Below are 14,774 nucleotides of genomic sequence, written 5' to 3'. Positions count from 1 at the left end.
ATGACTTTGATTGGGTTTGGATTAACAATTAGACCTTTGGTACAGTTTGGCAAACCTCCTGCAAACCAAACCCTATAACTTTTGGCTTATCCCAAATAGAGAACTCAAAAACACCTGTAAGCCTGCCTAGTATATTCAGGGATGACAAGGTGGAAACTGCCAAGAATAGTTTTTCCCCGGTTTATGCACATAATTTTTTTCCTGTGTTATTACCAATTGGCTGATTTATCTTCCTCATTATAGGAAAATAACTCAAAGCAGGGGGCAAATATAGTCTTAATGGAATCTGTGTTTACACAGGATTGCTACTTGAAAGTGGTGATTTCAAATAAGGTTAGGGGTCTTTAGATAACACTGCTTGGGTTTTTAGTGCAGGAGAGGCAGAGTTGTTAGCTCAAACAGGAAGCTATGCGCTCAGTGGATTTCTGGCCGGATCAAGAGGTATTTTCTCCTTTTTGCAGTATTTTAAAAAATAAAACCTGGGGTAATATACATGCATTGCAGAGATTTACTGAATATATTTTTTTTATTTTCCATAGGCATACATTTTAATCAGTTTTTGCCCTGACATTTAATGAAGATGGTTGGGCAGGAGATGTTTCAATAACTGTATTTACTGCAACTCTCTTGATGTTGACTTCTTGGGAAGAGGGATCCAATACAAGCTGAATTGCATATGACAAATGTAGATAACATATAAAGCTTGAAAAGCCCCAAAAAATGCTATATGTTGAAATATTTGGATATTATTTAAAGCATTCATTTAAAAGTAGCCAATAATATGACCGTACCTTGCTCACATTGATGTGCAAAGGTTTCCATGGGGAAGCCATCTTACTTGATTCAACATCTGTTTTTTTGAGCCCTGAAGCATCTTCATAAAGAATGGGAATTCCAGAAGGCACATCTAAAAAAACAATCAAATGTTATCAGAACATAACATTTTCCATTATACAATGTATGCATAAAAGGACAACATGCATTGTTTATCACAATATGCCAAAATATAACATACTGAAAGAGACCCTGTCACCTGACCATTAATTTTGAAAACAATCTTTCTTAGATTACATCGTGCATTTAACATATGTTAGGCATGTTATGTGCCTAAAATGTATCCTTTGTGTAGCCTAAGACTGTTGCTTAGCACCTCGATCTTGGATGTCAGAAGTCACCAGACTCAGAGATGTAACTTGAGTAGCACACTAGCATTTGTAGTGTCCAGTGTTTGACTAAGAAACCAAACAAGTACACCAAAGCACCTCCCATAGGAAGAAGGTTTCCTGCAATCCTCTGTTGAAATATTAAGATGAGAGTAATTAGGCTAAACTATATAAGCACCCTTTACAAATGGTTGTGAACTGAATGGCTATACTGTCAACTACCCACTGCTATTGGTATATTGTTTTGTTTTGTTTTGGTTTAGTCACATGTTTACTTTAACACTAGTTAGCCCCTATTCTGCTGCATACTTACCTTGTCCCATGCTGGAAACCTCTGTATCAATAGCATGCAATGCTAAGATCTTGCCACCTGGATAAACGATTTGCCTTTATCCTTTCTTATACATGTGTAGCGCCGGCTCCTGACGAGCACACACTGTGTTTTTTTCAATTTAATGTTCCTAAAACCACAGTTGGGTTTTAGGGTTAATTTTATGGTTTCAGTACCAGTCTAGCTGGATTGCACTGGGTTCTCCTTGGCCACTGGTGTCGCTGTCACCCCTGGCAAGTGTGAGAAAGCAGTTTAGCTAGGCGTATTGAGTGCCATTCTTTCTCGGAACTAGCCCAGTGGGAGTGTCATCCTGCTGTGCATTCTGGGAGAGGGTATTTAAGGTACTGACATCACGTGCTTCTGGGTTCCAGTCCAAAAGATCCCTCTGTCTGTTTGGTCCTGGTCCTCCTGACCAGCCCCCCCGTGGACCTCATGGCCTGGGGTGCGGATCCATCCAATTCCAAGTCTCAAGGCTGGAATTTGCTGACAGTCTTCACTATTAACGTTGAATACTTTTCATTTTTAATTCAGTGTGCTCTAATAGCAAAAAGAAGACACATGGCTGGGGAACATGACAAAGTGTTAGTGGCAATTTTATAGTGGGATGCCCCTTTAGAACTACTGGAGCCTAATTCAGGCAAAAATTTGTGAAAGTTTCAGCATAGCAATATTACTGACAAAAGCAACACATTTACTTACTATAATTATTATTATTATAAACTATTATTACTTACAGCTGTTATATAGCTGAGGGCGGGGCCACCCAGTGACATAAACTGGTGACCCCGCTCCCCTCCGATGTTATGTGACATCACATGGCATCAGAAGGGGGCAGGGTCACCCATTTACCTCCCCGGGTGGCCCTGCCCTCAGCTATATAACAGCTGGTATTGGAAAAAGCCAACAGTCAGTGGGAGTCTCCCATCGAGACAGAGTTTTTTTTATGATTTTTTTTTTTTTTCTCAGGTCATCTGTGATCAAAGAGGGAGTTACATCACTGCACACGTTTTTTTTTTTTAAATAAAGAACTTGTCCCAAACTGTCTGTCATTTTTATCATTTTGACACTTTTTTGGTGAATGTGTAGGGGTACAATGTACCCGATACCCATTTACCAAGGGGGTGCTGGGATCTGGGGGGTGCCCTTGTTAAAGGGAACTTCCAGATTCTGATAACCCCCCTGCCCGCAGACCCCCACAACCACAAGGGTTGTGGGGATGAGGCCCTTGTCCCCATCAACATGGGGACAAGGTGCTTTGGGAGACCCCTACCCATTTTTTTTTACATTTTGGCTCAGGGTTCCCCTTAATATCCATTTCAGACCTGAAGGGTCTGGTATGAATTTTGGGGGGACCCTTACGCCATTTGTTTTACATTTTGGCACAGGGTTCCCCTTAATATCCATACCAGACCCAAAGGGCCTGGTAAGGGACTGGGGGAACCCATGCTGTCTTTTTTCAATGATTCTTATCTATATTGCCACAATTTGGCAATACATTACAGCTGTGAGCAGTTAAATTACATTTTTTCCTTTACAAACGTAATTTTGCTGCTCTCATTCATAAAACTATGTACGGCTGCTGTGCAAGCAGTCTTACATAGTGTGGGATGACCCCCGAGCCATGATTGGCCAAAGGCACCCTGCCTTTGGCCAATCAAGACTCTCAAAGCAGAGCGTGCTGTGATTGGCCAAAGCATGCAGGTCAGATGCATTCTTTGGCCAATCAGCAGCCCTCAATTCACTGCGATCTCGCAGTGCATTGACGGTCTCACCATTCATTATGGTGCATTCCGCGGGCGCTTGAATTTCCCGGGCTCATCCCTACTGAAGATGTCATCATGACGAAAAGCATAGGGAGGGCTTGTCCGACATCATCCTGTGAGTTTTGAGATCCGCTCACAGCCTGCTGATGCAGCTGGAGCCATTATCACTTAAAGTTAGACTGTCATTGTTTGATGCAGCATTGCTTTATTTGAGATGTCAGTGCCTGTCTTTTATTGTGTTTGTGTTATTTTAAAAATAAATGGTTTTATGCAATGATGATTGCCCTCTCACCTTCTTTTATTCTGAACCTTGCCCAGTACAGGTTTATATGTAAGATCCCTTGGAGGATACACAGTTGAGGGGTATTGTTTGAGCTTAATTTGACCCAGTGACTAAAGAGTCTTTGAGTGATGAAAGATTGAGAACAAATGAGACAAAGATAAATCATTTCAGAACTTTTTCCACTTATAAACTGTACAACTCAGTTGAACAAACTGAAATCTTTTAGGTGGAGGGAAGTAAAAATAAACAAATTAAATAATATGGTTGCATAGGTGTGCACACCCTTAAACTAATACTTTTTATTTTATTTTATTACAGCACTCAGTCATTTTGGGCATGCGTCTATTAGCATGGCACATCTTGGCTTGCCAATATTTGCCCACTCTTCTTTGTAAAAACTCTCCAAATCTGTCAGATTGTGAGGGCATCTCCTGTGCACAGCCCTCTTCAGATCACACCACAGATTAGATTCAGATCTGGGCAGTAATGGCCCATCCATTAGGGGTGCACGTATGGGCACCGCTCCCCATCCATGCGTCCGCCCCCTGATCTACATGCAGGGCACCAGAGGCATGGATTCCATTAAGGGAATTTTTTTTTAAGCACATGATTAGAGCCAGAGGCTCTAATAGGCTTTAAAAAGGGAGGGCTCTGTGCGCACTGTGTTGTGTGACAATAGCGAAGCCTGACCGATCGACCCACCAGCGACCACTGTGACTCCAGGGACGGCTCACCTACAGCGGCTCAGCTTTTTATATCTACTGTATATATATATATATATATATATATATATATATGTATATCTTTATATAGATATACATCTATATATAGATATCTCTCTCTCTCTCTCTCTCTCATATATATATATATATATATATATATATATATATATATATATATATATATATATATATATATATATATATATATTAACTACTTGACCACTGGGCACTTAAACCCCCTTCCTAACCAGACCAATTTTCAGCTTTCAGTGCTCTCACACTTTGAATGACAATTACTCAGTCATGCAACACTGTACCCATATGAAATGTTTGTCCTTTTTTTCACACAAATAGAGCTTTCTTTTGGTGGTATTTAATCATCACTGGGTTTTTATTTTTTGCGCTATAAATCAAAAAAGCCTGAAAATTTGGTAAAAAATAAATAAAAAATCTTTGTTTCTGTTAAAATTTATTGCAAATTATTGGCGCGTATTGGCAGAGTATTGGCAGAGTATTAGAGTGTTTAGAGCATTATTAGCATTATTATCATTATTATTAGCAGTATTAGAGCACTACACATCCAGCCCACAGCGCTGCTGCAATCTCTCCCCATCTCCCCTCGCACTGTACCAATTGGTACAGAGAGGGGAGGGAGGAACCAGCATCATGACATGACCCTGGTTTGTTTACAAGTGATCGTTCGGTCATTTGACAGCGCGATCACGTGGTAAACGGCCGCTACCAGCTATCCGTGATGCGCCGGCGGTCACGGATGTTTTTTGCGGGAGCACGCCCCGGGGGGGGGGGGGGTGGGAGGCGCGCAAGAGCAAGATTCTGGAAGGACGTCCAAGGACTCCCTCCTAGAAAAACACATATTATTGCATTGTAACATAAAATGAAATCATTCAACTCACCATAATGCTGAATCAGTGGGACCCCTGAGCCTGTCACCTGTCACATCTCCTGCCACCAGCAGAGTCCATCCTTGCATCAAGTGCCCCCAGCAGAGTTAGTTCTTACACCAATGTCCCCAGCCTCAGTCCTTACATCAGTGTCCCAGGCAAAGCCATAGTTACCCCCCGTACATAGTTACCCCCCTCCCCCTGTACATAGTTACCCCTCTCCCCCTAGTTACCCCATGTACATACTTACCCCCTGTACATAGTAACCCCCCGTGCATAGTTACCCCCTGTACATAGTAACCCCCTGTACATAATTTACCCCCCCTGTACATAGTTAACCCTCATACATAGTAACCCCCCTGTACATAGTTACCCCCGTACACAGTAACCCCCCCTCCCCCTGTACATTACAGTTACATCGCTGCCTGGACTTTGCACCGAGAGGGACAAGAGCAGAGCAAACTCCACAAGCAGCGCCGTGTGTTCAGTGGAGAGGGGAGGGGCTGATCTAGGCAGCTAACCCTAGCTTCAGAATTGTGAAGAGGGAAGTGGATTCATTGGCTGCACAGATCGAGCTCCCTCCCCTCGCCACTGAGCACAATGAGAACGATCTAGTGGCGGTGCAGTGGCCACTTTGTTGGAGCCAGCTGCTGCAGAGCCAAACATTCCCGATTTCCCTGACAAAAAAGGCAAAATCCCACATGGGGGCGGCCTCCAATCGGGACGAGGGTCCCTAAATAGGGATTATCCCAAGAAAATTGGGACTGTTGGCAACTATGGGGGTGAACTCAGGCCTGGAGCTCGGGGGCTGGCCTCTTTCTACATAGTCATTGAGAGGTATTCTGGAACAGGAGCAGGAAGAGGACAGTTGGGAGCACTGCCAGGAAATAAATTCAGGAATTCCATGGATTACTACAGTGGTCCACTGCACACTCTGGAGTCTGTGTCTTGATGCTGAAACCTCTTTCTTAATACCGGATGGGACCTATTCTCTAAACATCAAACTCCTTTTGGTGGATCCTGTTGAGGTATATCACCTGCCTGTTTGACCCACGTGCTGTATAGTACGTGTGTCCACTGTTTCTGGTAAGCGCGCCAACCTCATCACCTGTTGTTTACACCTTTAAGACAAAGTCTTCATTACCTTGAACAAGCACAAGAGACTTTTTATGTACATGATTTATTTCATTTTATTTTTCTAAGATAGATTGCCCCATACTGTTCACTTATGAATTTGAGTAATTTTGAGTGTTGTTTTGTTCACATCATTTAACACTTTTATTTATTATTGATTGTTCACTCCTTGAACATTTCAGGTTCAATTATTTGTATGGTTTTATTTGTTCACAATTGAGCACCGCAATATTATTGTTTACCAACTTTATTACTAGGGACACCCAAACAGTAGCACCACATCTATCTGACCAAATATAGCCCCATTGCCATTCATGAAACCCATCAGCTTACAGTGTTACCCCACCACCTAGTGATGTTTCTCTTCCACACTACCACTGCTAAATGACAAAATCCCCAGTGCTGCTGTAATGTAAATGGCAGCCCCAATGATCTTGGGTGATGTCATTGACTAAGGATGGCCAAAGACAATTTATGGTTGCCTTGTGGTTCAATTCTGGCCAAACTTATAGCTCATCCCTACTCACCACAGAGTAACAAGCTTTTATGCTAATTCAGACCCTCCATATCTTTACACACACTTAAGTAAATTAAATCTATTTTTATATGCAGTAAGTCTACAGTTGTTGGTAGCTAGCAAATAATTAACATGTTGTGTGTTTTTCTTAATAAATAACTGCATGGTTCAACTTTTAACATTTTTATAGTATGAGTGTTTACCAACCTAACCAATCAGTAAGCCTGGGGAACCTGGTTATGCATACTGGCATAACTATTAAATATCTGAGACATATGCAGATGCAGAGCCTGAGATGCCAAGGGTGGCCTCTTGTATAGTTCTCGTCTGAGCACCCCTAGAAGTTGATACAAAGTCTGCAGGGGTGATGGTAGGGCACAACTGCTGATTTACAGGCATGATACAAGTCAGGAAAAAGCAGAGTTTGGCAACATCTAGGTAGTGAGGTACAAAGTCGATAAGTAGAATTTTGTCCAGGTTGAGGTTGGTAATAGAGATGGGCAGCAAATAAAGGCAGACATGGGTAATATAAAAGTAGGTTAAGGGGCAGTCAGTTTGGGTTGAAAACAAGGTCAGGTTAAGTTTCAGGATCAGGAACACAGAAGAAAAGCCTGAAAGATCATTCAGGAATGATCCTGTGCAAAGCCCAGGTTAAACTAGCCTACTTGACACCATCTGGCATGTGTGTGCACAACACTGTACATGTAGTTATTATTTTATGCAAGTAAACATGTGTACGCTTATGCGCACACACATTAGCCTGACAGCAAACATGATGTTCCTGAGACCTTTTCTGTCTCCTTCTTCCTTTGCTTTTGCAATGTGAGAATGCCATCCTAGAAGTTTAGTCTCTACTAGGCCATGGGGCCAGACATGGAAAGAAGCAGCGGTCTCCCCTCCTTGGAGTATTCCTGGAAGGTGTTGACTGCTTGGGAAATGAGTGTCACTGAACTTACAGAGTTTTGAGAGTAGATGCTCAACAAAGTCTCTGCCACAGACTTGTTAACTGAACTTTCTGAGAGTTTCAGGAAGAACTACCATACAGTACAAGATTCTTTCAGCCGATCCGGCGATACTGTAAGGATATTGATCCGGGTTGCATCCTCAAACTGAGTTTCCAGGCTCCTCCAGAGACACCAGCCTTGCGCTCGGTCCTCCACTGGAAAAGTCCTCCCCTGCATCCTCCAGCTTTCTGGGCTTCTCCTCGCAGGCGAGACAGCACAGGACCACCCCTGGTTCAGCAGGCCCCAAGACATTCCTGGGCCTACACTCTGTTGCGAAGCCTCGGGACAGCCGACCCCAAGGTGCAAGACCATGCAACACAGGCCCCAGGCCAGGAAGGTCCTGGGGCTGGGATCATGGACCCCGGAAAACAAACCCAAAAAAATGGCATTGGTACCTTAAATACCCTCTCCCAGAATGCACAGCAGGGAAACCACACCTACTGAACCATTTCCGAGCAAGAGGTGGCATTCAATGCATCCAGCCTGCTGCTGTTCCACACCCACCGACGGTGACAGCGACACCTATGGTCAAGTGGGAATCAGTGCAACCCAGCTGGGCTGGTACAGAAACCATAACTTTTAGAGAAATAAGTTATGAGCCAAACTACAGCTTCAGACAATTAACTTTGAAAAAGACAGGGGCGTGGTCTCATCATGGATGAGTGAGGACGAAAATTCCTTGAGCTCCCAGTCTGTGGCCCATCATCAGCTTACCCGCGCAGACATACCGGGTATTACAGCCTCTCCGCCCAACCCGCATACCAGAGGAGAAAAGCCTGCCAAACGGTGAACTCCATGGAGAGATGGACAGATTCCTAGTCCCGATTCAGCCACCTGCCTCCACTCCGGACCCCACTAGTGAGATCGGATCACAGCTCACCAGCGAGAGGAGAGGGGTTAGACGAACGAGATAACGACATGCCGCCGTTCTCTCTACCCAGCGACTTCTCCCCCGCCTCCCCCGCTCACTTTCCATGGCATCCCTAAGCAGCCCCGAGCACAACAGGACACCACAGTGGTGTCAGCGGCATCCCCAGTCCTCTCGGGATTCTGCCATGTACACCCCTGTCCCTGAAACAGCGGTCACAGGGATCTTTGGTAGCAATGACCGGGACAGGGCCTCCAAGTGAACCTCCAGCTGTACCCTGCATGGATCATGCCCTGTGGTCCCTTTTGCAAAAACTACCAACCAAAGATGACCTGGACTCAATGGCTGCCAGAATTGAAACTGCCCTGCGCAGCGAAATAACAGGGATCAAAAAGGAGGTCACGGAGACGGCTACCAGGGTCTCCTCTCTGGAAACAGATGCCTCATCCCTCCGTCAAGAGGTTTCTGGACTGCAAGCCACACAGGCAGAGATCACAGATCCGGTTGCTCAAAATACGGGCGGCACAGTGGTGTAGTGGTTAACACTCTCACCTAGCAGTAAAAAGGGTCGCTGGTTCAAATCCAAAACAGGACACTACCTGCCTGGAGTTTGCATGTTCTCCCTGTGCCTGCATGGGTTTCCTCCGGGGACTCCGGTTTCCTCCCACACTCCAAAAGACATGCAGGTAGGTTAATTGGCTTCTGTCCAAAATTGGCCCTAGTATATGAATGGGGACCTTGGATTGTGGGCTCTTTGAGGGTAAGGACCAATGTGAGTGTGTGATGTACATGGAAGGGATAGGGACAATTGTAGGTGCTCACTCAGGTTGAACTGGATGGACTGGTGTCTTTATTCAACCTTACTATGTAACTATGTAAATACAGCTATTAATGGACAATCTTGAAAATCACAGGCGTAACATCAGGATACGCAGCTTGCCAGAGGCCACGGGTCAAGCAGACCTCAAGATGATGGTTACCGCCATATTCAATAATTGCTTGGAGCACCAGCCAGAGACACCGATTTCCAATGACAGGGTCCATAGAACCCTCAGTCCTAGGAGTCCAGCGGTGGACAGACCCAGGGACGTTCTTTGCTGTCTCCATTCCGTTAAGGAAGACATCCTACAGAAAGCCTGGCACATTGACTTAGACGGGGCACAGATTACCGTTCTGCCGGCCATCCCGTCCGCAATCGCCGGACACAACGCAGGAGATCGCAGGCGCCTCAGGACAACAAGCTATAGGCCTGCCAGACTGGATTCAATATGGAGGATCCAAGAGATACGAGACTGTTACGTCTAGTTACACAAGTAAGTGAGGTTTAGACCTAGGCCAGAAGCCCTACCTTTCAATGACTTAGAGGGTTGGTGACTCATATCTAGAGATGGCCTCAAACTCTCCCACTCTGCACAGGTTGTTCCCTAGGATTTGTTGGTTTGAGGGATATACTGGAACACTGGTCTTTGGGCTTTCCCCCCTCCTTTTTTTTTCTTTTACAACTACAACTGCATGGACACCACCAGTTTCTTTGCCACGGAATAGAAGACTTTGTATTAATGAACATTAGGGATTTCCCAGTGCTCCTTCCCCCTTGGGGCCTCCTCTAAAAACCCCTCCTCCCCTACCTTACACCCCGACCTCCCCCCGGGCCCTGGGCACCTTATAAAAGAGACCAAAAATGTCATCCTAATAGTGACTATGGGGATCTTGTTTCATCCTCCTCGTGCCATGATCTCTTGGGAAGGAGCAGTCCTGCTATACAGTGACAATTAAAGGTGTCTGTATTATCAGCACAGAAGAATGTGACTCTGGTCTTGTGGGGAGAAGAAAAAGGGAAAAAAAGAGAAAAGATTTCTGGATTGCGTTGCTTGTTGGCCGCAGGAATTATTCTCGCAAGGTTCTCATTAACAAAATAAGTTTCTGTTACAGCATGTCTTCTGATGAAGAATCAATTGTTGGGTTTTCAAAAATTAGGAAATGGTCGAGAGTAAGACCTGCCCCCCTCCCCCTCCCCTTTTTTTTTCCTTCCTAACCCTGCTGGTCTTGGTCCTGACTGATAGCCATGGAGCAACACCAAGCAAGCAGGGGTTGACTTTGGCTCACTCCCACTGGACCCTTTCTCTGGGGGTGCAGAGGGGTTACAAGGTTACAAAAAGGTCGGGTTACACTAGTAACAATGATGGCTACTCCTCAGGTTACTTACAGTTATATTGATAAAGTTGTGTGCTTCTTTTTCTTCTTTTAACCGAATGCACTGTTGTTCTTATGGGGTTTTTTTTTTTTCGTTTTTTTTCAAGTAGAGAGGTTTACCTATATCATTGTGGCCCGTTTTGAGGTCATTCTAGACAGGGGGCTGTTTAGGGGGCCCAGTACCATAGGGGCCCATCCTCTGAAGTGCCTTACCTCTTCCCCCCTTAGTCCCTAGCTGCCCAGTTAGGCAGTAATACTCCACTTGGAGACTTAGACTACCCCCTCTCTTCCAGTTCTTCCCATTTCCCATCCCATCTTACCACCTTCTGGTCCCCACCCAGTGTCTTCTCTCCTTCCCTCCCCAACCCCCTTGCCTGTCCCTTCCCCTGCCCCCTAGCTTCCCCTTTAGGGGCTCTGGCGGAGGCAGGCGGTCTAGCACCGATCCTCCATAATGTCACTAAAATGTATCTCCTGGAACGTGAAGGGACTGAATGTTCCTGAAAAATGGCCCAGTTGTCTCGCTGAGCTCTGGAGGCAAAGACCCCAGGTAGTTTTCCTGCAGGAGACCCACTTTCAAGCAGACAGGATATTTAAACTCTACAGTAAGCACTTTCCCGTAGCATACCACAGTGCTTTGCCCAGTACCAAAACAAAGGGCACGTGTATCCTCCTCGCCAAATCAGCACCGTGGCAGCTGACAGACCTCCAGTCAGATGGTGAAGATACCTTTTCGTCAAGGGAACGGTTAACTTGCAGACCTTTACCCTAGCTAACCTATACCTGCCAAACGTGGACCAACTCCCAGCTCTTGATGCTTGTCTGAGCGCCCTGGCCTCTTTCACTGAAGGAACTTTAATTTTGGGGGGGCGACTTCAACCTTACTATAGATCCCCGCAGGGACTCATCGGGTTCCTTGCACTGTCTCGGAGAGTTCGAAACCAAGTTAGGGAATTATTGCACTTCCACCGCCTGATAGATATCTGGCGCATTCTTCACCCGCAGGAGAGGGACTACACATTCTTCTCCGCGGTGCATGGCTCATACTCAAGAATAGATCTTTTTCTGATATCCCACAACACAATCCCCTTACTAACGCCCAGATTGGTCACATAGCCCTTTTGGATCATGTACATATCTCTATGGTGTTGGGCCTTCGCCAAGGAACACCCAGATCAAACACCTGGAGGCTCAATGAGTCACTCCTTAAGGACTCTGCAGTTCAATCTAGGGCCTGTCCTCCAACGCCTAGTACCCCTGGACCAAGTCGGCTTTATTCGTAATAGAGAGGCAAGGGATAACAAGATAACACTACAAGTATGATAGACATAATAGCGGGAGCCAAACATCTCAAAATCCCCCTCATCTTGCTATCCACAGATGCCAAAAAGGTGTTTGACAGGGTGAACTGGACATTCCTGCTGGCCACCCTGCGGCACCTTGGTTTGCCCCCAGTCATGTTATCGTGGATCACTGCCATCTTTTCATCCCCTACGGCTATAGTTAAAGTTAATGGAGTGACTTCCAACCCCTTTCAGATTGGCAACGGGACGAGGCAGGGTTGCCCGCTCTCCCCCATCTTTTTCATACTCACGTTGGAACCCTTATTACATCACATCAGGCACAACCCTCACATTAAGGCACTGGAGACCAACTCGTATCACCACAAAGTTGCTGCCTACGTAGATGACCTGTTCTTCATCTCTGAACCGCATATCACTCTACCGGTCCTCTTGTCTGAAATACACCATTATGGCGATCTATCAGACTTCAAAATCAACCTGCAAAAATAGGAAACGCTTAATGTTTCCCTCCCTCCTAGTTCACAAGCACGCATTGGCAGTACGTTTCCATTTTGATGGCCACCCCACGCTATCCAGTACCTGGGAACTAAGATCCTAGCGAATCCACATCTTATCTACCAACTTAACTTTCAGCCTCTGCTGAAAATTTTCTCTTCCGACCTGGAGAAATGGAAGAACTTAGCGGTCTCGTGGTTTGTCAGGTGCAATGTTCTAAAGATGAACATAATGCCATAGTTATTGTACCTCTTGCAAGCCCTGCCTATCAAGATCCCACAGACCTTCTTTAGAGCTATGCGTACAACTTTCATTAGATATGTCTGGCAGCGCAAACCACCGCGGCTCAAAAGATCTTTACTGCAGATACCTAAACTCAAGGGAGGTGTCGGCCTCCCTGATCCAGCACTGTACTACACAGCGGCCCATATGAATAGGGTTGTGGACTGGTGTAAGCGCTCACCCCATAAACTATGGGTCCAGCTGGAGAGGGAGGCGGTTCCATTTCCTATTGAGGGCTTACCCTGGGTTGGATCCAGTCTCTCCAGATTGGCTCTACCACACCCACTAATTGAGGCCACCTTGAGGGAACTAAATAAGTACTTTAAACTGGCAGACGTATCCAGCTTTCCCTCACCCTTAACTCCTACTATAGGCCACCCTGACTTTTTACCAAGTGTTTCCGATAAATCCTTTCAGCTTCACCAGGACCAGAGCCTGATCAGGGCTTCCACTTTCTTGAGTGCCTCTGGGTGGTGCGATCCCTCAAGCATTTACCCAGGCCTTGGGTCTTCTACCCTGAGCAGATGGAAATTGACACAACCCAATCATTTTCTTAAATCCCTTCCGGAAGATGGTGGTTTCCGTAGACCGATAACACCATTTGAAGAGATATGCGTGAGGGAGGGACCGCAACGGAGGTCTATTTCCTATTCATACAATATCCTGCTCGAGCATGTATCCCAACATTCCTGACAAAATGGGAAAGGGACCTCAACACAAAGTTCACTGATGATCAAAAGAATGGCATGCTTATCTTTGCGCACAGGTCCTCCTTATGTAGCAAATACCAAGAAATCACCTATAAAATTTTTACTCGCTGGTATAGGACACCCACAGTCCTGGCAGCCATTTTCCCCGGACACAGTCCACTGTGTTGGAGATGTGGCACGCAGAATGGTACCTTGCTGCACATCTTTTGGGAGTGCCCAATCCTGGCTCCTTATTGGAGATAAGTTCTACAGATTACTCATCAGCTTACTGATGTCACTCTCCAGGACAATCCGGCAGCAGTACTCCTAAATTTGACTCCCCTGTCAGGAAAGAAGTTTCACAAGTCTCTCCTGAGACAACTTCTGAGTGCAGCCAGAGCATGCATTGCCAGTGCGTGGAAGCAGCAGTCCCCACCGGCAGTGTTTCAATGGTTTGCGAGGATCTACGACATCCACCGTATGGAGCAACTTACAGCTGCCTTGGGAGATAGGGAGGAGGAACACAACACCCGCTGGATGCAATGGAATCTCTTCCGTTTTTCGGAGGAATATAAGAACTATACATGAGTCTTCCCATTCGGAGACCACCTGCCCTGCTGGAGTCCCACACCCCTTCCCCATACCCCCTTTTATACCCGTACTTGACTGCTCTCATACCTCTCTCTGCCCTACTAGTTTCCTACCTCTTCCCCCCCCCCCCCTTTCGATCCTTTCTACTCCTTTACTTTTCACATTAATGGAGAAATTCTTGTGATTGCCAGATTCCTCTGTTATTATCCCCTAAACTCCCTTAAAGATACATGGAAACCATATGGAATATTCTGATGGCACCCTGCACGAAAGAGGGAGAGCCCCTCCTAATGCATACTATCGCCTACTCATAGCCGGGATTTGAAGTGATTTGGGGGATTCCCAAGTAGTTCAGGAATTGCCACAGTGGTTGACAGCAGAAAGAGATAGGCCAGCAAATTGGGGCTTCCTCAGAATGTTACAATAGATATTGAGATGCAGTTCACTTATGTATTTATACTGTTTGGTGAGCACTGTGTTCTGTACAGTTTTAACGGAACTTGGGATACCTGTATGATTTCAGTCTTTTTGTATTT

General features: G+C 45.6%; 1 protein-coding gene across 1 annotated transcript in view; it reads right to left on the bottom strand.

Annotated features, from left to right (window-relative positions):
* Positions 1-14,774, bottom strand: part of EPB41L4B (erythrocyte membrane protein band 4.1 like 4B) — a 770,758-nt gene that overhangs the window by 238,740 nt on the left and 517,244 nt on the right. Inside the window, exon 17 of the mRNA XM_077491916.1 lies at positions 792-907. Within this exon, the coding sequence (XP_077348042.1) occupies positions 792-907 (116 nt within the window). The remainder of the gene's footprint in view (positions 1-791; positions 908-14,774) is intronic.

This window comes from Lithobates pipiens, unplaced genomic scaffold (assembly GCF_037356315.1).
Source record: "Lithobates pipiens isolate NorthernLeopardFrog02 unplaced genomic scaffold, aLitPip1_a1.2 Scaffold_19, whole genome shotgun sequence".
NCBI lineage: Eukaryota > Metazoa > Chordata > Amphibia > Anura > Ranidae > Lithobates > Lithobates pipiens.
The sequence above is the reverse complement of the archived record's forward strand: the minus strand, read 5'-3'. Positions and strand labels throughout refer to the sequence as shown.